Source organism: Primulina tabacum, chromosome 10 (assembly GCF_025594145.1).
Source record: "Primulina tabacum isolate GXHZ01 chromosome 10, ASM2559414v2, whole genome shotgun sequence".
NCBI classification, from domain to species: Eukaryota; Viridiplantae; Streptophyta; class Magnoliopsida; order Lamiales; family Gesneriaceae; genus Primulina; species Primulina tabacum.
Window position 1 is genome coordinate 24,194,828 of NC_134559.1, and position 21,889 is coordinate 24,216,716.

At 38.9% G+C, this 21,889-nt stretch overlaps 2 protein-coding genes, 2 long non-coding RNA genes, 5 other non-coding genes and 4 pseudogenes across 10 annotated transcripts; 2 read left to right on the forward strand and 11 right to left on the reverse strand.

Moving 5' to 3' along the window:
* LOC142506119 (uncharacterized) lies at positions 1-1,615 on the reverse strand. 2 transcript variants are annotated; one of them, XM_075619266.1, is made up of 5 exons: positions 1,451-1,615; positions 1,224-1,327; positions 680-741; positions 515-573; positions 1-415 (listed from the first exon to the last, which is right to left on the reverse strand). In XM_075619266.1, exons 2-5 carry the CDS (start codon positions 1,316-1,318, stop codon positions 398-400), a joined length of 234 nt encoding a protein of 77 aa, XP_075475381.1. In that variant the 5' UTR covers positions 1,319-1,327; positions 1,451-1,615; the 3' UTR covers positions 1-397. The 2 variants fall into 2 exon arrangements, with proteins under 2 accessions (XP_075475381.1, XP_075475382.1); XM_075619267.1 differs by having other exon boundaries at positions 1,239-1,327; positions 1,451-1,614.
* Positions 1,616-2,302: 687 nt separating this feature from the next.
* Positions 2,303-3,684, forward strand: LOC142505552 (uncharacterized). The gene is made up of 3 exons (XR_012804446.1): positions 2,303-2,365; positions 3,365-3,463; positions 3,582-3,684. It is a non-coding gene; the product is annotated as an uncharacterized LOC142505552 (long non-coding RNA).
* Positions 3,685-8,721: 5,037 nt separating this feature from the next.
* On the forward strand, positions 8,722-9,901 carry LOC142505551 (uncharacterized). Its single transcript, XR_012804445.1, has 4 exons — positions 8,722-8,852; positions 8,942-9,014; positions 9,112-9,621; positions 9,710-9,901. It is a non-coding gene; the product is annotated as an uncharacterized LOC142505551 (long non-coding RNA).
* Positions 9,902-9,976: 75 nt separating this feature from the next.
* Positions 9,977-13,375, reverse strand: LOC142505550 (selT-like protein). The gene is made up of 4 exons (XM_075618583.1): positions 13,143-13,375; positions 12,962-13,026; positions 11,828-12,146; positions 9,977-10,395 (listed from the first exon to the last, which is right to left on the reverse strand). Exons 1-4 carry the CDS (start codon positions 13,317-13,319, stop codon positions 10,294-10,296), a joined length of 663 nt encoding a protein of 220 aa, XP_075474698.1. The 5' UTR covers positions 13,320-13,375; the 3' UTR covers positions 9,977-10,293.
* Positions 13,376-15,412: 2,037 nt separating this feature from the next.
* On the reverse strand, positions 15,413-15,531 carry LOC142514200 (5S ribosomal RNA). The gene has a single exon (XR_012810106.1). It is a non-coding gene; the product is annotated as a 5S ribosomal RNA (ribosomal RNA).
* Positions 15,532-16,215: 684 nt separating this feature from the next.
* On the reverse strand, positions 16,216-16,335 carry LOC142511289 (5S ribosomal RNA; annotated as a pseudogene).
* Positions 16,336-17,017: 682 nt separating this feature from the next.
* On the reverse strand, positions 17,018-17,135 carry LOC142516419 (5S ribosomal RNA). The gene has a single exon (XR_012812214.1). It is a non-coding gene; the product is annotated as a 5S ribosomal RNA (ribosomal RNA).
* A 689-nt stretch (positions 17,136-17,824) lies between these two features.
* On the reverse strand, positions 17,825-17,945 carry LOC142512270 (5S ribosomal RNA; annotated as a pseudogene).
* A 684-nt stretch (positions 17,946-18,629) lies between these two features.
* On the reverse strand, positions 18,630-18,748 carry LOC142511927 (5S ribosomal RNA; annotated as a pseudogene).
* Positions 18,749-19,430: 682 nt separating this feature from the next.
* LOC142509098 (5S ribosomal RNA) lies at positions 19,431-19,549 on the reverse strand. Its single transcript, XR_012807286.1, has one exon. It is a non-coding gene; the product is annotated as a 5S ribosomal RNA (ribosomal RNA).
* A 684-nt stretch (positions 19,550-20,233) lies between these two features.
* LOC142506500 (5S ribosomal RNA) lies at positions 20,234-20,352 on the reverse strand. The gene has a single exon (XR_012804789.1). It is a non-coding gene; the product is annotated as a 5S ribosomal RNA (ribosomal RNA).
* A 687-nt stretch (positions 20,353-21,039) lies between these two features.
* Positions 21,040-21,156, reverse strand: LOC142512250 (5S ribosomal RNA; annotated as a pseudogene).
* Positions 21,157-21,752: 596 nt separating this feature from the next.
* Positions 21,753-21,870, reverse strand: LOC142515975 (5S ribosomal RNA). Its single transcript, XR_012811795.1, has one exon. It is a non-coding gene; the product is annotated as a 5S ribosomal RNA (ribosomal RNA).
* Between the last annotated feature and the right edge of the window lie 19 nt (positions 21,871-21,889).

A 21,889-nucleotide genomic window follows, 5' to 3' on the forward strand; every position in this document is an offset into this window, starting at 1 on the left:
TGTATAATCAAGTGACATTTAATATTGCTGTATATTTATCAACCGGTTTACATATAGGATATGTTCGGAATTCAAGACTTGGGATGACTTAACTGTGAACAAATACGCGAGACCACCTCTGTGAAACAACGCGGCATATGTAGTGTCATTTGCACATATAGTGTCATTTATTTATATTATCATAAAAATTTGATAAAGGCAGTTCAATCTTCAAGATCGAATTATTTCAAACACCACAACACCTTATAATTGTATGCTACTGCGATACACCCCCTCTTCAAAGCAGGTTTGGTGGGAGCTTCATCAAGATCTATACACATCGAACATATACTCTCCGGCAAAGTACTGCTACTACTGCTACTGCTACTGTGTACCGGTAGGAGAACATCAACAAGCATCACGAGTTCTTAAATGACTGCATAAAGGTAGAGGCATCCCTCCATCAAACATTTAACACATAAATCCTACATAAACATCAGGGGAAAAAACAATCATTGTACTCTGAACAGGATACCTCAAAGTTCTTTGTTACGTCCTTCATGTGCTCAGCTAGTTCTTTCTTCTTTTGAGCGGCTGCCCAAAGCAAAACACAATTTGGTAACAGAGGAATCAGCATTAGAAACCCAAAATATTCAATCAAAAGCAACATAAAATATGAAACAATCAAATATCTAGATACCAATATCGGAAAATTCCTCTATCCGCCTTGACGTCCTCACCGCAAACCTCTGGAAACTAGGACTGAGGAAAAATAGGATAGCAAATTTCAGAACAATTCACTCGAATATCAATATCATCCGATTTATAGAACAGATGCAAGGATCTTTGTCGTTAATTTTGTGTTTTTACGGCGGGGTACATCACTGACCTCAAATGAGAGTATCTGACAAAAACAATCACTTCGATCAAATTCTAAAAAGCGGATGCTTAATTAATCGCATCAAAGCATGGACGAAAATATGTGCCGCTTAGACGAGTTTTTAGAAACACTTGTGTGTGTGTGTGTGTGTGTGTAAACACAAAAATGAGCCTCAGACTAATAAAATTTAACGACATATAGCTGTCATTTGTATCACGGAAATCATTACAAGCCTACGGAAGTCATCATCGGCAAACACTGCTCAGGAAACCTACATAATTCTGAAGAAAATTGCATCTCCCCATTTTCACAATTAAAGATCAAAAGAAAAGAGCTACAAAACCCAACAAGGTAAAATATTTACGCAAAAATCAAATACCTGTTGGCGAGCCCATTGACAATGAGCTCATTCGCCACATAAGATATGACTCTGTGAATGAAATTTCCACCCCCAGCCATTCTTCAAATCTGAAAACAAAAACGAATCATGAAAAATAACAGCTTAACATTTTCAAGACCACACGATTCAAGAAAATAGCGAGACACAGAGCAGGAGTATACAATCATGAAAATACATCGAGATTCCAATACCTGAACCCGATTCGGAAAAAGAAACCCTAAACCCACCCTGATTCAGGAATCGGGTGACTGTCAGTCAATTGCTATGTCCTGTCGACGGCCTTTTTCCTGGCTTAAAAATGGTCGTGCCCTAATTCTTCCATTTCTTGTGTATATATTCCAACTATTTTTCTCTTGAAATATAAAATCATCCTAAATATATTTTACGTGAAAAACTTTTTTAAAAATAATTTTAGGATAGCTTGTAATTTTAAAATATTAAGTAACTGTGCGTGATTTTTATTGTACATATAACATTTCCCCAATTTTTATTTAATAAATTATATTAGAAATCTCGAAAAAAAAACATAAAATCCTCAGTATTAATTGTTATTATTATTTCATCTCATCCATACGATGTACAGAATATTAAAATTAATAAGTATGAACGTCTAAATAATGACTTAAAATTATTGATATATTAAATATATATATTTAATTACTATGTCAAAAAATTTATACCATTTCAAATCATATTCAAATAAAATTAACAATTCTTCTGTCCAATTGAATTATTTACTATTACATTCGATATACTGATTGAATATAAATATTACTATAAAAAATATAAAAAGATATTATTTATCTATCACATATTTTTTTATCTATCAAAATGTTAAAGATTACATATTTTTAAAAAAAAAATCATTTATCAGATAAAACTTTTGATTATAAATTTTAATTATTTTTTAACCATTTTAAAAATTATTTATACTAAATTTCTAATTAAATAATAATAACAGTAATAATAATAATTTCATCGATGCTTGTACAGTTAATTTACCAATATCATCGACGTTTGTACATTTAATAAAGATCTTGTGCAGGGGATGAAGGCCTGTTAAGTGCAGCTTATGCAGAAGAAATGCAAAAGCTTGCTAATGTAAGGTGGGCTGGAAACATGACAATCTTTATTTATTTATTTTTTTTGAAAAAAATATATTTATTTCATTGTCAATTACGAGTATGATATTACACTATTGATATTTCATTCAAATTTGGTAGCTCACAAGTGAATTATATTTGTTGGATTAAGATATGAGCTTTTAGGATTATGAGCTTTCCATGTGAGTGAATGAAAATTTGGAAAGGTGGTTTGTCCCCCATCGAAAAAATAAAGTGGCATAGTTAATTTTATATTGTGTTACACTTTATGGAGGTGTAACAATGATTGGTCAAGAAGCTCTCTCTCGCGCACGCCGACGCAGGGGGTGCAAATCATGGGCCTGATTTGTAGTGGAAAAAGGCTTGACTTGTGTGCAAGCGTACGAGCGCGACCTGGGTTCGTCGAACGTCGGATCGATCAAGGCAAAAATCGCCTAGCAATCTATGCCATCTTTTGTAAATTTTTTTTTCGGTTGAGACCTTTCACATGCCCTTGAGTCCTTTTACATGGCCTGGCTATTGGTGCTTCATCTCCCCAACTCTTGGTGTTTCATCTACCATCGTTAAGGCAACCTTTGGCCTTTCGTATGGATGGTATTGACATGTATAAATAGGGGACGTGCCTAGCCTAGAAATATATACCGAAATCCACTTTCTCCTCGTACTGCTTCTGCTCGTTCTGCTAAACTACTACTTCCGCTCGCTCTGCGTTCTGCTGACCTTCTGCTTTTGCTTCCTCCACTTATAAAGTTTAGGTACTGCTTTTGTTCACTAGCATAGTGTTTTGTGCTGCAACTCTGCTAGTCTACCGTTGTATCCTAAGAAATTTTTAAGGAAACTGTACAAGCTACCGGCTTCGCTTTGGATTTCGTTTCTTTTACACGATACTCCTGCTGTAAACAACACGCTTGTTTCTGTTTCTACTTTATCTTTACGAGTTCAATTTTACGGTATTGTTGTTAGCATATTCATTCCAACAATATTTACAAACTGTTTCTCCAGATATGTTTCATTTGACTTCCACCAAACTTGTGGCAATGGGAGGTTCGATAATATACAACTTCTGTATGACGAAATTTTGGAAGACTTTGAGAACCAAGGGTGAGAACTGGCTTTGTTTAACATGGTACTTTTTCCTTTTTCGGAAATGGTGCTCATTAGTTTTATCATTTTGATTCTTCTTAGTACTCTTTTAATAATATTTGTTCCAGCTGAGCAGATACTTCCTTCTAGATTCTGAAGGGAAGATTCTGGCAGAACAAGGGGGAGTAATTAGGTCTAACTGCATTGATTGCCTTGACAGAACAAATCATCGACAGAATTAGTCAACAATTGACAGACAAAACACGTGGGTGAATTTCAGAGGAGAAAACGCGTTTTTATACGCGTTTTCATACGGACAAGGGGCTCTATAAATAGAGCTCCCCCCTTCATTCTGAAATCATCACTTCTTCGAGTTTTCTCTCATCTTATATGCATTTGAGTGCTTAGTTCTATAATATTTGTGAGGTGTTTTGTTCTCCTGTATTAAGAGAGTGTGTGTTCTCTTTGGAAATACAGTGAGTGAGTTATACACCACAAAATATTATAGTGGAATTCTTTTCATCTTGCCCGTGGTTTTTACACTAATAATTTTTAGAGGTTTTTCCACGTAAATCTCGGTGTCCAGTTTATTCTTTATTTTCGGGTTTTATTATCTCAAATTCCGCATGTGGGACCAACAAGTGATATCAGAGCCTTGGTTTAAAATTTCTTAAAATTCTGAGTATGCTCTGTGGTTGCAGCCTAGACTGATCTTCCACATCAGAAAAGATTTTTTGAGATTTTTTATTTAAGGCAGGATTATTTCGTCCAGTCTACTAAAATTGTAATAGACATAATGGCGGGAAGGTACGAGATAACAAAGTTCAACGGAAGCAATTTTATGCGGTGGAAAATAAAGATACAAGCAGTTTTAAGAAAGGAGAATTGCTTGGCGGCTATTGGAGATAGACCGGTGGAGATTACGGATGATGGAAAGTGGAATGAGATGAATGATAATGTTGTTGCCAATTTACACTTGGCTATAGCTGACGAAGTATTGTCAAGTATCTCTGAGATAAAAACAACAAAAATTATCTGGGATACTCTGACAAAGATGTACGAGGTCAAATCGCTACACAACATGATTTTCCTAAAGAGAAGGCTTTATACTCTTCGGATGGCGGAATCCTCATCGATGACCGACCATATCAACGCTCTAAATACTCTATTTGCCCAACTCACTTCCATGGGGCATAAAATAGGGGAAAATGAACGTGCGGATCTTCTGCTTCAAAGTCTACCTGATTCATATGATCAACTTATCATCAACATTACCAATAATATTCTTATGGGCTTTCTAAGATTCGACGATGTCTTAACTGCGGTTCTCGGAGAAGAAAGCCGGCGTAAGAATAAGGAAGATAGATGGATAACATCGAAGCAAGCAGAGGCTTTGCTGATGATAAGAGGAAGATTTATGGACCGTGATTCCAGTGGGAGTCAAAGACGAGGTAGATCAAAGTCGAGAAGTAAGAAAAAAATATTTACTGCTTTAAATGTGGTGATAAAGGGCACTTCAAGAAAGAGTGTACGAGTATCGATAAAAGCTCTCAAGGAAATGTGGTCAGTACTTCAGGCAGTGGTGAAATATTATTCAACGAAGCAGCAACAGTTGCAGAAGACGGACACAAATTTTGTGACACATGGATAATGGATTCAGGAGCGATGTGGCACATGACGTCTCGGAGAGAATGGTTTGATCATTATGAACCAGTCTCAGGAGGATCTGTATTCATGGGAAATGATCATGCCTTGGAAATTGCTGGGGTCGGTACTGTCAAAATTAAAATGTTTGATGGCACCATTCGCACCATACAGGAGGTACGACATGTGAAAGGACTGACGAAAAATCTTTTGTCCTTGGGGCAATTGGATGAAATCGGGTGCAAAACTCGTATCGAGAATGAGATCATGAAAATTGTGAAAGGTGCGCTTGTGGTTATGAAGGCTGGAAAAATTTGCTGCAAATCTGTATGTACTTTGGGAGAAACACACAAATAGGCAGAACTAGCTGTTGCATCAATTGGTTCAGGAGAAGAATTAACTGTGTTATGGTATAGAAAGCTCGGGCATATGTCAGAACGAGGAATTGAAAATTCTCTCAAAATGGAAGCTACTGCCGGGACTTACAAAAGTGTCACTACCCTTTTGTGAGCACTGTGTTACCAGTAAACAACACAGATTAAAGTTTGGCACTTCTACTGCCAGGAGCAAAAGCATATTGGAGCTGATTCATTCGGATGTTTGACAAGCACCGGTTGTATCCCTAGGAGGAGCGAGATACTTTGTCTCGTTTATTGATGATTTCTCTAGGAGAAGTTGGGTGTATCCAATCAAGAAGAAATCAGATGTTTTCCAGATCTTCAAAGAATTCAAAGCGCGAGTTGAACTTGATTCTGAAAAGAAAATCAAGTGTTTGAGGACTGACAATGGAGGAGAATATACCAGTGACGAGTTTGATGCATATTGTCAACATGAGGGCATCAAGAGACAATTCACAACGGCTTACACACCTCAACAGAATGGAGTGGCGGAGCGGATGAACAGAACCTTGTTGGACAGAACAAGAGCTATGTTGAAGACTGCAGGTCTAGAAAAGTCATTTTGGGCGGAAGCAGTCAAAATCGCTTGTTATATTGTCAATCGTTCTCCTTCAGTGGCGATTGATCTGAAGACTCCGATGGAGATGTGGACTGGGAAGCCGACAAATTATTCTCATTTGCATACATTTGGAAGTCCAGTGTACGTTCTGTACAATGAGCAAGAAAGATCAAAGTTTGATTCGAAATCCAGAAAATGTATCTTCTTGAGTTATGCTGATGGAGTAAAGGGGTTTCGCTTGTGTGATCCTACTGTTCACAAGCTTGTCATCAGCAGGGATGTTATCTTCGAGGAAGATAAAATAAAGGGAGACAAAGGCACATTGAATTCAGAAACTACTATATTTCAGGTGGAAAATAAGACAGACGAATGTCAGGTTTCTTGTGAAGCAGTAACAGAGCACGAAGAACAAGAACATGTTGAGTCTGAGGTTTCCAATGTGAGGCAGTCAACTCGAGACAGAAGACCACCAGGTTGGCTTTCAGATTATGTCACTGAAAGCAACATTGCATATTGTCTATTATCAGAGGATGGTGAGCCATTGAGTTTCCACGAGGCTACTCAAAGCTCGGATGTATCCTTGTGGATGATAGCAATGCAAGAAGAGTTGGAGGCATTAGACAAGAATAAAACTTGGGATCTTGTTACACTACCACGAGGAAGGAAAACCATTGGAAACAGATGGATCTATAAGATTAAGCGTGATGACAATAATCAAGTGGAACGGTATCGTGCTAGATTGGTGGTAAAAGAGTATGCTCAGAAAGAAGGCTGACTTCAATGAAATATTTTCTCCTGTGGTTCGGCTTACAACAGTCAGAGTGGTGCTGACATTATGTGCGGTGTTTGACCTACATCTAGAACAGCTAGATGTAAAAACAGCATTTCTTCATGGAGATCTTGAAGAAAAAATCTATATGCTCCAGCCAGAAGGTTTTGCGAAAATAGGCAAAGAGAACTTGGTTTGCAGGTTGAAGAAATCTCTGTACGGTCTCAAACAGGCGCCGAGGTGTTGGTACAAGAGATTTGATTCCTATATCATGAGCCTTGGATACAACAGACTGAGTGCAGACCCTTGTACATATATCAAGAGGTCCGGTGATGATTATATCATTTTGTTGTTGTATGTGGATGACATGTTGGTAGCAGGCCCCAATAAAGATCAGGTTCAAGGATTGAAGGCACAGTTGGCTAGGAAATTTGATATGAAGGACTTGGGACCAGCAAACAAGATTTTAGGGATGCAAGTTCACCGAGACAGAAGTAACAGAAAGATTTGGCTTTCCCAGAAAAATTATTTGAAGAAAGTCTTGCAACGCTTCAATATGCAAGACAGTAAGCCAATATCGACCCCTCTTCCTGTTAACTTCAAGTTATCCTCCGAGATGTGTCCTAGCAGTGAAGCAGAGAGGATGGAGATGTCTCGAGTATCATATGCATCAGCAGTGGGAAGTTTGATGTTCGCTATGATATGTACAAGACCGGACATTGCTCAAGCAGTGGGAGCAGTTAATCGGTATATGGCGAATCCTAGACGAGAGCATTGGAGCACTGTCAAGAGGATCTTTAGATACATTAAGGGTACCTCGAATGCTGCATTATGTTATGGAGGATCAGATTTTACACTCAGGGGCTATGTTGATTCAGATTATGCAGGTGATCCTGATAAGAGGAAATCTACTACTGGTTTTGTGTTTACACTTGGAGGGGGAGCTGTAAGCTGGATTTCAAAATTGCAGACAGTTGTGGTGTTATCTACAACAGAGGCGGAATATATGGCAGCTACTCAAGCTTGTAAGGAGGCAATATGGATTAAAAGGTTATTGGAGGAGATCGGACACTAACAAGAGAATGTTCCTTTGTTTTGTGACAGTCAGAGTGCCTTGCACATCGCAGGGAATCCAGCCTTTCATTCCAGGACTAAACACATTGGAGTACAATTTCACTTTGTGCGGGAAGTAGTAGAAGAAGGAAGCGTGGATATGCAGAAGATCCATACGAAGGATAACATAGCTGATTTTCTGACCAAACCAGTAAACACTGATAAGTTTGAGTGGTGTAGATCCTCAAGTGGTCTAGCAGAAACGTAAACAGCAGGGAATGACAAGATTGAAAGGATGTGTGGAGATGTGTTTGATTCTCAATCAAATCTCCAAGTGGGAGAAATGTCGGCAGAATTAGTCAACAATTGACAGACAAAACACGTGGGTTGGCAATCCGTAGGAATTTCAGAGGAGAAAATGCGTTTTTATACGCGTTTTCACACGGATAAGGGGCTCTATAAATAGAGCTCCCCCCTTCATTCTGAAATCATTCCTTCTTCGAGTTTTCTCTGATCTTATAAGCATTTGAGTGCTTAGTTCTATAATATTTGTGAGGTGTTTTGTTCTCTTGTATTAAGATAGCGTGTGTTTTCTTTGGAAACACAGTGAGTGAGTTGTACACCACAAAATATTATAGTGGAATTCTTTTCATCTTGCCCGTGGTTTTTACCATAATAATTTTTAGGGGTTTTTCCACGTAAATCTCGGTGTCTAGTTTATTCTTTATTTTCGGGTTTTATTATCACAAGTTCCGCACGTGGGACCAACACAAATGTTAAACAGGTCAACTCGTCAGTTTCTTTTTTTGTCGATTGCGAGTGATCAAGCGTCTTTCCCAGTATTTGCAAATGATATGTTTGATTTTCGCTTGCAGAGCTACATTGCTCGGAAGTCTTTAAATTTTCAACTGCAGTGAGTTGGTTCACTATCCTCAACTGTGTGTGTTTCAATATTTACCGAAGATTTTGAACTCTTCAAAACTTGTATGGACTACGGATAATCAACACTAACATGATTAATTATGAGTAGAATTTGTTTTTTCTTGTGCTTAACCTTGTGTTTTTCGTAACAGTATGGGTGGACCAAGGAGATGAGATAAGCCTAGAGTACTCTGGTACTAATGCAATGAAACGCGACCTTGTGAGGTAACAATTGAAAATTGTTACTTTTGCAGTGCTGTGTCATGTTTATCAAGCGAGCGAATATAGTCGGTCTAGAGCCTTGTTTTATTCTTGAAAGCAGACAATGGCAGGTATCATCAAAGATGGGATGAGTGCCATCTCAAGATATTATTTATACAATTTTCAAGATGGAGTTCGACAGGCAAGCCAACTGAAACGTTTTTCAACCATCAGCTATTCCATTTACTTGCCAAAAGGTTCAAGTATTTAAATCTAGATTAGATTTTAGCAAAAAAACATAATGTACAACACATGATGCGATAGATTTTATCAGTGGCCGCTACACTGTGAACAGAAATGGTCGCTCCCCTTTCCGGCATAAAGGATTTGATTCCCTCTCGGTAAGACAACACATCTTCTGCAAATTACCTTCAACTGAGGTTTCATGGAACGGCATATGAATCGCACGAGTAAAATGTGCATGTTATGTTTCAATGGTGCATGTTACTCACAATTGTCCCCCTTTCTCGTGTCTTGCTTATTGTTCTTTCAACCTTGTTGATGGTGTCCTTTACTTCCCTCCATTGAAAACTCGGAGGATTGACGGCGACATCAATCACATTAAATCAAGGTATTCAACGTATTTTTAATCATATGTGTAATGATAGCTACAACCGTAATGTTGTTTTAGCGGTCTTGCCATGTTTACTTTTTTGCAGCGGGACGAAATGCACAACACATTCTATCTTCAATTATCTGTGCTGGTTTAACTGCTGGATTGATAGCAATAATTAAATCAAATGGAAGACAAATTAGTTCAAAGCTACGCTTGTGCAGTCTCTTGAAATTACTTCACATTGTATAATTTGTGACGCGCAATCCAGGATAAATTTATTTTTTAAAAAATAAAAATACGTGCATATGTAAGCTTCTAAAATATTAATTATTCATCAAACTTGTCAGCAAAAATTTATGGAGAACAAAAGTTAAAAAACAAAGCTAGTTTATAGATTATGGCCCCCAGAATTTCCACACTTGAAATACAATTCGATGAAAAAAAGGACTTCTATAAATAGTGTGACGCATCAACTTAGTTTGTATAAGACAGAAACTTTAACGTAGAATGTTGTAATTGCAGTTGTTTGTTCTGTGAACAAGTTAACCACAACTCACACAGATGAGACTTCAAGAAGAAACAAAATCATAGCTTCTAAAGGAACTGTATTTTCTTTTTGGTTGACTGCGCTTTTAAATCCGAAAGCATGCTACCTCTGACTCCAATCTTCTAGGACTATCGCCCTCGTTAAAGTCCCCCCATTACTCTCAAATTTGCAATCCTTCTGCTGACAAGATCTTTCAGCTCAATTTCACCAGGGAACCTGCTCTCCTTTATCTTTGAGAACACCTGCATTGAGTGAGATGATGAGAAGAAGACATAAGAAAGAATTCATTTATCTACTCAGTACTCGGCATGAAATCAAAATAGAAACTGTACTCCATGTGTTCATCCATCAGAACCGAACAGATCACAGCATTAGAGATATCATGGGAGCCTCGAATAGTAACTAAGTGAATGGGAACTTTTTAAGCCACTTGTACTCACCACATGAGTGTTGCACTTCTTAAATAATTCGTCATTGACATGCTAATGAACAGAGCAAAAAGAAGCCATTAAACTGTAAATTGGATATGTATTGAACTATAAAAGAACATAACCCGGAGTTTCCTCTGTACAGGTGTTCTCTCCACCTTACCCTAGCTAAGCTAGTAAACACTTAAGTAAACAAATTAACCAAATGCCTCTAACGAGCTACGACTCCACATTTTATTCCCCTTCCCTCACACATCTAGATTCTTCCACGGGCTTGAGACTACTGGGCCTATGGTCCATAGTAATAAAGTCAGGTAACAATGAGGCTTAGCATGTTTACATTTGAATGCATTCAAAACATGGAAGCAAAGTATCAATGAGGAATGTACCTACAATAAAAATGATAAGCATTACCATGCCAATTACCAAAAAAAGAGCATTTGAGGCATTAAACGGACAGACTGGCCCAATGCCCCACACTCAAAATTTATAGTCAAAGCATTAGATGTTTGGGCGCCCGGCACAGCAATTTATGATTTATCTAGTCGCAAGGCACAGTAAACGGACTCATACAGACGAGAATGAGTGCTACTATTTATCTACTCAGCTATGAACTGCAAACAATCTGCAACTACTGTGCTCTCAGTGCAAGCAAGAACTACTGCGACTACTGAACTCTAGATACATGCAAGAATAAAGAGCACTTAAATAAAAAAAATCACCTTTTTCTAAGCTAAAAGAATCACTCGAAAGATGATAGTTCAGTGCACGAAGACATTGGAATGCAACGATCTATTTTTTAAGCTTAAAGAAATCACTTGTATTATCTTAGTGCATTGCACGACGAGATTGGAACAGAACATATATCTGCCAGCATTAACACGGGCAACATTTAATAGAACCAACATCTTAAATGTTATTTTTTCCGGTAAGAACACACTTGACCCTTTAGTCATACAAACTGACATCAAGCACAGCTGTAGAGAAGATGATCCATATTCTAATCTTAATTCACCTGTCATAATCAAATATCCTAATCTTAATTCACCTGTCATATTCAAAGCACACGCGGTAAAACACATTTGAACCTTTCAGTCATACAAATGTGTTCTTGAAAAACCTCCATACATTAATTTTAACTCAAGCATCAGATGCAACAACATGCAAAGCTACACAAGCAGCGAGAAAATGAAGTTGAAAGCAAAAGGTTGACACAAGTATATATAAAAAGAGAGAAGAATAGTACCAGTTCACCATTACAATACACTTCAAAAGCCCCTGAACTCTGCAGGAAGGATTGAAGGAAGTTTCCAAGTAGCCAAATGCTTGCCATACTTCCAAATCTATTTGCTCGCATGGAATAGTACCATTGAGGGGGTGCAGCAAATCCAAGACGAGGGAATATATGCTCTCCAGCCACTATAATTCCAATTGCACCAAATTGAACGACTGGTACAACTTTGCTCAACAACTGTTTCGGTAGAGGAGGCGGGTAATTGGCAAGAACAACGTGCATTCCAGGAAACTGACTTTCCAACATGTTCTTCATTGTCACTGCTGTCCCTCTGAGAAAACAGAAGTAGCATACATGTAACTCTATACTACCGTAAAAGCATGTTACATTTGCCTTTTGAACTTATCAAACAAAGCACACTTTCTATTTCTTAAAATACTTAAAAAAGCATTTTCAATTCACATTCCAAATAATAATCCCAGTCACAATATAGAATGCAAAAAGTGAGAAAAAGCATACTTCTAGTCTGCAGGCTTGTTTATACAATTATACGTGAATAGAGAAAGAAGTAAAGAAGAAATTGCTTTAGTCATTAGTGCGCAAGATTGTTCTAAATGTGATACAATCACATTGTGCACACATTGCAGGTAGTAGAATGATACTGGATTCTCTCTCCTTTCTTTTCTCTGTGTTCTTACCCAGTTCCCTTTCAGTTTTCAATTCCCCTTCTTCAATTTGAAGGAGCAAACAGAGTGAATTTTATCAATCAATCCGATTTTGACTGAGAAGGAACATATCATATATAGACTCAATACATTTAAGATGGACAAAAACTTTTTTTTTAATGAAAAAAATACATTAAAAAATCAAAAATTTCCCTGTTGAGGCACTGTCCAGCCCTATTTACTTACATAAGAAGCACTTAATCGTCTTTAACTTTACTGCACAAAACTGAGTGTCACCACAAAAATCCTCAACAAATGCTTGTGGTCAAATACACAAAAGCCTCAATTTTTCAAAGAAAACATGTCTCACAACAACAAAAGAATCAATAAATTTACGAAAAGAGTATAAGCGAAGTCAAAGAACTATTCATTTAATTAACATAACAATCAATCCCCATGATAAGAAAAGGAAACCAAATACCTATAGGAGCAAGAAGAACAAAAGTCGATGCTTACAGTATTCCCATGGCCAATCCCACTATCTTTCTGCCAAAATAAAACATTAATTAAAAATTCATTTCTTATAATCTAGCAAAGATTACAACTTTCTCAACAAACGCTTAAATAATCGAAGAAATTCAGGAAAATATAGGTCTTTCAACCTGGGTAGGGAACTTTAGGGGTGGTGGTTGCTGTCGGATCAGAGGCTGTAAATCGGAGGGGTGGTGGTGGTGGTGGTGGGCGGCGGGTTTAGGGGGCTGCGGAGAGAAGAGTTGGATAATGTCGGAGCAGAAGAGGAAGAGGGGCAGACCCACCAGAAGAAGTTGTGTTCGATCCATGTTTTCGCCGGAGCTCTGATCGATCGACAACAATGAAAACAAGAATATCTAAATAATCCAAAAAAGTAAAAAGTTTTACCAAATTATCGAATATGTTGCAATATTATGGAGAGAATAAAAAATTGAGTAACATTGTTGAGAATCGTGATCATATCAATTCATTTTGATATCATAATGATAAAATTTTGTGATACAGATATCTTATTTGTGTCATTTATGAAAAAATATTACTTTTTATGATAAGAGTATTACTTTTTATTATAAATATCGGTAAGGTTGACCCATCTCACAGATAAAGATTCATGTGACCGTATCATAAGAGACCTACTCTATCATAATTACTTCTTTTTAAGGATTTCTTATACCTATAAATATGTCATTCCTCTAACATTTTTGATATATTGAATTTGCTTGTTTGCTCTATGATTAGTATTTTATATTTATTTATAATACGTTATCAACATGATTGCACAAATATAGATGCTACTCATTTTTAATTCTTAAATTTATTAATTCGTGGCATCTTATATACACGTTAATTATTTTGTTTTCTTTCTTTGACCCATATCGATGCATTACCATCTCATAATACATTTGCAATTCAGGTAATATATTTTAAATTTTGTGTGTTTATTTATTCGATTGTTTTTCTATGGATATCATACAATTTGTTAACTTATAAATTGTTTTATATAGATATAGATTTGATTATGTCAAATATTTTGAAGCTTGAACATGCTGCTCTTGATATATCCAGCAACAATTATCTCTTTTGGATAATAGATGCTAAAATACATCTAGATAGACATTGGAAATATCATCAAAGAGAAAAATAGTGATCACCAAAAAATCACGCGAAGACTATGATATTCTTTGTCACCATCTTCATGATGGTTTGAAGAGTGAATATTTGATGATAAAAGATCTAGTCGATCTTTGGCAAACTTTGAAAGAATGATGTAGCCATCAAAAGATGGCGATTCTCCCAAAAGCACGTTATGATTGGATACACTTACGCTTACAAGACTTTATATTTGCAAGTGAATATAATTCTACATTATTTCGCATAAGTTCATAATTGAAATTGTGTAGAGAAAAAATAACTGATGATGATTTGTTGGATAAAAACATGCTCTACTTTTCATGCATCTAATGTGCTTCTGCAGCAGTAAGATCGAAAGAGAGGTTTCAAAAAATATTCTGAATTGATTTCATGTTTGCTTGTTGCTGAGAAAAATAATGAGTTATTGATGAAACATTATGAAATCCGTCTCACTGGTGCCAAGCCTTTGCCTGAAGTGAATATGACAATGCATGATGAAAAGGGAAAACAAAATAAGATTGAATATGGTGATGATCGTGGACGTGGTCGTGAGCGTCGTGGAGTACATTTTCATCCATATGGTCTTGTGCATGGAAAACTACGTAACCACAATGATCGCTATAATTAAAGCAATCAAAAGAATACGAACTGCCAAAACTGGGATAATGACCAAGAGAAGAAAGTTGAAAGGGTCGAAATAATAATCCATTGAAATCAGGAAATGAGTATTATAAGTGTAAAGCGTTCTGGCGCGACCGTTTACGTAAATTATGGATAAAACAGTCGAAAATAATTTTTTTTAATGAGTTAACCGTCTCCGGAGTAATCTGCGTCAAACCCTTCCACACAGAACCGGCTCACGACAACAAAAATTGCTAAATGTTCCCAGAAAATAGAAAAAAATAAGAAGAAGAAAATAGCGAATGTAAAGTTATTATTATGCTTGGGATACGATAAAATGGAACCGGAATCGAATTTCGAACTTTCTAAGCGGATTTCTCGAGGAAACCGAAGCTTAACTGAAGCGGAAAATCGCAAATTAGAGGGTCTTAGAGAAGGAATTCGGCTAAAATCTCACCAGCTCATTGCGGAGGAATGAGTCTCGTTCGTTTGCCCGTTTACAATCAAATTAGGCTACAATTTTGTCCAAATCCGGCAGTGCTCGAGCTACGTTAATTTCAAATGTCTTATCTGGTCCCGATCGAGATTCGGATGATTTGAGCCGAAAATCGTATGTCAACAAGTAATCAAAAATAGAAAAACACGAAAAGGGGTGCAACACGAGGACTTCCTAGGGGGTCAACCATCCTGGTATTGCTCTCGCCCAAGCACGCTTAACTTCGGAGTTCTGATGGGATCCGGTGCATTAGTGCTGGTATGATCGCACCCGACATTGAGTGGGATGTTTATTCTTATATCCCTCGTGTACGTGTGGAGCAGGCGGCGATGGACAACACGCGGCACTGCTCTATCCCAATCAGAACCATGAAGTTAATCGTTCTGGCGCGATGGCAGAGTTAGGATGGGTGACCTCTCTGGGAAGTCCTGCGTGGCGAGACGGTTTACATAAATTATGGTTAAAACAGTCGAAATAATTGTTTTAAATGAGTTAACCATCTCGGGAGTAATCGGCGTAATGCCCTTCCGCACAGAACCGGCTCACGACAACAAAAATCGCTAAATGTTCCCAGAAAATAGAAAAATAATAATAATAAGAAAATAGCGAATGTAAAGCTATTATTATGCCTAGGATACGATAAAATGGAACCGGAATCGAATTTCAGACTTCCTAAGCGGATTTCTCGAGGAAACCGAAGCTTAACAGAAGCGAAAAATCGCAAATTAGAGGGTCTTAGAGAAGGAATTCGGCTAAAATCTCGCCAGCTCATTGCGGAGTAATGAGTCTCGTTTGTTTGTCCGTTTACAATCAAATTAGGCTACAATTTTTTCCAAATCCGGCAGTGCCCGAGATACGTTGATTTCACATGTCTTATCTGGTCCCGATCAAGATTCAGATGACTTGAGCCAAAAACCGTCTGTCAACAAGTAATCAAAAATAGAAAAACACGAAAAAGGGTGCAACACGAGGAATTCTCAAGGGGGTCACCCATCCTAGTACTGATCTCGCCCAAGCACAGCTTAACTTCGGAGTTCTGATGGATCCGGTGCATTATTGCTGGTATGATCGCCCCCGACATTGAGTGGGATGTTTATTCTTATATCCCTCGAGTACGTGTGGAGCGGGCGGCAATGGACAACACGCGACACTGCTCTCGCCCAATCAGAACCATGAAGTTAAGCGTTCTGGCGCGATGGTAGAGCTAGGATGGGTGACCTCCCTGGGAAGTCCTCGTGTCGCGACCGTTTACGTAATCTATGGCTAAAACATCCAAAATAATTGTTTTTAATGAATTAGCCGTCTCCGGAGTAATCAGCGTCATACCCTTCCGCACAGAACCGGCTCACGACAAAAAAAATCGCTAAATGTTCCCAGAAAATAGAAAAAAAATAAGAATAAGAAAATAGCGAATGTAAAGCTATTATTATGCCTGGAATACGATAAAATGGAACCGGAATTGAATTTCGGACTTCCTAAGCGGATTTCTCGAGGAAACAGAAGCTTAACAGAAGGAAAAATCGCAAATTAAAGGGCCTTAGAGAAGGAATTCGGCTAAAATCTCGCCAGCTCATTGCGGAGTAATGAGTCTCGTTGGTTTGCTCGTTTACAATCAAATTAGGCTACAATTTTGTCCAAATCCGGCAGTGCCCGAGCTACTTTGATTTCACATGTCTTATCTGGTCCCGATCGAGATTCGGATGATTTGAGCCGAAAATTGTCTTTCAACAAGTAATCAAAAATAGAAAAACACGAAAAGGGGTGCAACACGAGGACTTCCCAGGGGTCACTCATCCTAGTACTGCTCTCGCCCAAGCACACATAACTTCGGAGTTCTGATGGGATCCGGTGCATTAGTGCTGGTATGATCGCACCCGACATTGAGTGGGATGTTTATTCTTATATCTCTCGAGTACGTGTGGAGCGGGCGGCGATGGACAACACGCGAAAGTGCTCTCGCCCAATCAAAACGATGAAGTTAAGCGTTCTGGCGCGATGGAAGAGCTAGGGTGGGTGATCTCCCTAGGAAGTCCTCGTGTCGCGATCGTTTATGTAAATTATAGCTAAAACAGTCGAAATAATTGTTTTTAATGAGTTAACCGTCTCCAGATTAATTTGCGTCATATCCATTTCCGCACAGAACCGGCTTACGACAACAAAAATCGCTAAATGTTACCAAAAAATAGAAAAAAAATAAGAAGAAGAAAATAGCGAATGTAAAGCTATTATTATGCCTGAGATACGATAAAATGGACCCAGAATCGAATTTCGGACTTCCTAAGCGGATTTCATCGAGGAAACGGAAGCTTAACAGAAGCGGAAAATCGCAAATTAGAGGGTCTTACAGAAGGAATTCGGCTAAGATCTCGCCAGCTCATTGCATAGCAATGAGTCTCGTTCGTTTGCCCATTTACAATCAAATTAGCCTACAATTTTGTCCAAAATCCGGTTGTGCCCGAGCTACGTTGATTTTACATGTCTTATCTGGTCCCGATCGAGATTCAGATGATTTGAACCGAAAATCGTTTGTCAATAAGTAATCAAAAATAGAAAAACACGAAAAAAGGGGTGGAATACGAGGACTTCCCAGGGGGTCACCTATCCTAAGTACTGTTCTCAGCCCAAGCACGCTTAACTTCGGAGTTCTGATAAGATCCGGTGCATTAGTGCTGGTATGATCGCACCGGACATTGAGTGGGATGTTTATTTTTATATCTCTCGAGTACGTGTGGAGCGGGCGACGATGGACAACACGCGGCACTGCTCTCGCCCAATCAGAACCATGAAGTTAAGCGTTCTGGCGCGATGGCAAAGCTAGGATGGGTGACCTTCCTGGAAAGTCCTCGTGTCGCGACCGTTTACGTAAGTTATGGCTAAAACAGTCGAAATAATTGTTTTTAATGAGTTAACCGTCTCCGGAGTAATCTGCGTCATACCCTTCCGCACAGAACCGGCTCACGGCAATAAAAATCGCTAAATGTTCACAGAAAATAGAAAAAAAAAATAAGAAGAAGAAAATAGCGAATTTAAACTATTATTATGCCTAAGATACGATAAAATGGAACATGAATCGAATTTCGAAGTTCCTAAACGGATTTCTCGATGAAATGGAAGCTTAACAGAAGCGGAAAATCGCAAATTAGAGGGTCTTAGAGAAGGAATTAGGCTAAAATCTCGCCAGCTCATTGTAGAGTAATGAGACTCGTTCGTTTGCCCGTTTACAATCAAACTAGGCTACAATTTTGTCTAAATCCGGCAGTGCCCTAGCTACGTTGATTTCACATGTCTTATCTGGTCCCGATCGAGATTCAGATGATTTGAGCCGAAAATCGTCTGTCAACAAGTAATCAAAAATAGAAAAACACGAAAAGGGGTGGATTACGTGGACTTCCCAGGGGGTCACTTATCCTAGTACCGTTCTCGCCCAAGCACGCTTAACTTCGGAGTTCTGATAAGATCCGGTGCATTGGTGCTGGTATGATCGCACCGGACATTGAGTGGGATGTTTATTTTTATATCTCTCGAGTACGTGTGGAGCGGGCGACGATGGACAACACGCAGCACTGCTTTTGCCCAATCAGAACCATGAAGTTAAGCGTTCTGGCGCGATGGCAGAGCTAGGAGGGGTGACCTTCCTGGCAAGTCCTCGTGTCGCGATCGTTTACGTAAATTATGGCTAAAACAAGCGAAATAATTGTTTTTAATGAGTTAACTGTCTTCGGAGTAATCTGCGTCATACCCTTCCGCACAGAACCGGCTCACGGCAACAAAAATCGCTAATTGTTCCCAGAAAATAGGAAAACAATAAGAAGAAGAAAATAGCGAATGTAAAGCTATTATTATGCCTGAGATACGATAAAATGGAACAGGAATCGAATTTCGAACTTCCTAAGCGGATTTCTCGAGGAAACGGAAGCTTAACAGAAACGAAAAATCGCAAATTAGAGGGTTTTAGAAAAGGAATTCGGCTAAAATCTTGCCAGCTCATTGCAAGGTAATGAGTCTCGTTCGTTTTCCCGTTTACAATCAAATTAGCCTTCAATTTTGTCCAAATCCGGCAGTGCCCGAGCTACGTTGATTTCACATGTATTATCTGATCCCGATCTAGATTCAGATGATTTGAGCCAAAAATCGTCTGTCAACAAGTAATCAAAAATAGAAAATACGAAAAGGGGCGCAACACGAGGACTTACCAGGTGGTCACCCATCCTGGTATTGCTTTTGCCCAAGCACGCTTAACTTCGGAGTTCTGATGGGATCCGGTTCATTAGTGCTGGTATGATCGCACCCGACATTTAGTGGTATGTTTATTCTTATATCCCTCGTGTACGTGTGGAGCAGGCGGCGATGGACAACACGCGGCACTGCTCTATCCCAATCAGAACCATGAAGTTAATCGTTCTGGCGCGATGGCAGAGCTAGGATGGGTGACCTCCCTCGGAATTCCTCGTGTCGAGACGGTTTACATAAATTATGGCTAAAACTGTCGAAATAAATGTTTTAAATGAGTTAACCATCTCCGGAGTAATCGGCGTCATGCCCTTACGCACTGAACCGGCTCACGACAACAAAAATCGCTAAATATTCCCAGAAAATAGAAAAAAAAATAATAATAAGAAAATAGCGAATGTAAAGCTATTATTATGCCTGGGATACGATAAAATGGAACCGGAATCGAATTTCGGACTTCCTAAGCGGATTTCTCGAGGAAACGGAAGCTTAGCAGAAGCGGAAAATCGCAAATTAGAGGGTCTTAGAGAAGGAATTCGGCTAAAATCTCGCTAGCTCATTGCAGAATAATGAGGCTCGTTCGTTTGTCCGTTTACAATCAAATTAAGCTACAATTTTGTCCAAATCCAGCAGTGCCCGAGATCCGTTGATTTCACATGTCTTATCTAGTCCCGATCGAGATTCAGATGATTTGAGCCAAAAACCGTCTGTCAACAAGAAATCAAAAATAGAAAAACACGAAAAGGGGTGTAACACGAGGAATTCCCAGGGGGTCACCCATCCTAATATTGCTCTCGCCCAAGGACGCTTAACTTCGGAGTTCTGATGGGATCCGGTGCATTGGTGCTGGTATGATCGCACCCAAAATTTAGTGGGATGTTTATTCTTATATCCCTCGAGTACGTGTGGAGCGGGCGGCGATGGACTAGAGCTAGGATGGCTGCTCTCGCCCAATCAGAACCATGAAGTTAAGCGTTCTGGCGCGATGGTAGAGCTAGGATGGGTGACCTCCCTGGGAAGTCCTCGTGTCGCGACCGTTTACGTAATCTATGGCTAAAACATCCAAAATAATTGTTTTTAATGAATTAGCCGTCTCCGGAGTAATCGGCGTCATACCCTTCCGCACAGAACCGGCTCACGACAAAAAAAATCGCTAAATGTTCCAGAAAATAGAAAAAAAATAAGAATAAGAAAATAGCGAATGTAAAGCTATTATTATGCCTGGAATACGATAAAATGGAACCGGAATTGAATTTCGGACTTCCTAAGCGGATTTCTCGAGGAAACAGAAGCTTAACAGAAGGAAAAATCGCAAATTAAAGGGCCTTAGAGAAGGAATTCGGCTAAAATCTCGCCAGCTCATTGCGGAGTAATGAGTCTCGTTGGTTTGCCCGTTTACAATCAAATTATGCTATAATTTTGTCCAAATTCCGGCAGTGCCCGAGCTACTTTGATTTCACATGTCTTATCTAGGCCCCGATAGAGATTCGGATGATTTGAGCCGAAAATCGTCTTTCAACAAGTAATCAAAAATAGAAAAAACACGAAAAGGGGTGCAACACGAAGACTTCCCAGGGGTCACTTATCCTAGTACTGCTCTCGCCCAAGCACACATAACTTCGGAGTTCTGATGGATCCGGTGCATTAGTGCTGGAATGATCGCAGCCGATATTGAGTGGGATGTTTATTTTTATATCGCTCGAGTACGTGATGAGCGGGTGAACTTCCTGGCAAGTCCTCGTGTCGCGACCGTTTACGTAAATTATGGCTAAAACAGTCGAAATAATTGTTTTTAATGAGTTAACCGTCTCCGGACTAATTTGCGTGATACCCTTCCGCACATAACCGGCTGACGGCAACAAAAATCGCTAAATGTTCCCAGAAAATAGAAAAAAAATAAGAAGAAGAAAATTGCGAATTAAAGCTATTATTATGCCTTTGATACGATAAAATGGAACCGGAATCGAATTTCGAACTTCCTAAGCGGATTTCTCGAGGAAATGGAATCTTAACAGAAGCGGAAAATCGCAAATTAGAGGGTCTTAGAGAAGGAATTCGGCTAAAATCTCGCCAGCTCATTGCGGAGTAATGAGTCTCGTTCGTTTGCCCGTTTACAATCAAATTAGGCTACAATTTTGTCCAAATCTGGCGGTGCCCGAGCTACGTTGATTTCACATGTCTTATCTGGTCCCGATTGAGATTCAGATGATTTGAGGCAAAAATCGCCTGTCAACAAGTAATCAAAAATAGAAAAATACGAAAAGGGTTGCAACACGAGGACTTTCCAGGGGGTCACCCATCCTAGTACTGTCTCGCCCAAGCACGCTTAACTTCGGAGTTCTGATGGGATCCGGTGCATTAGTGCTGGTATGATCGCACTCGACATTGAGTGGGATTTTT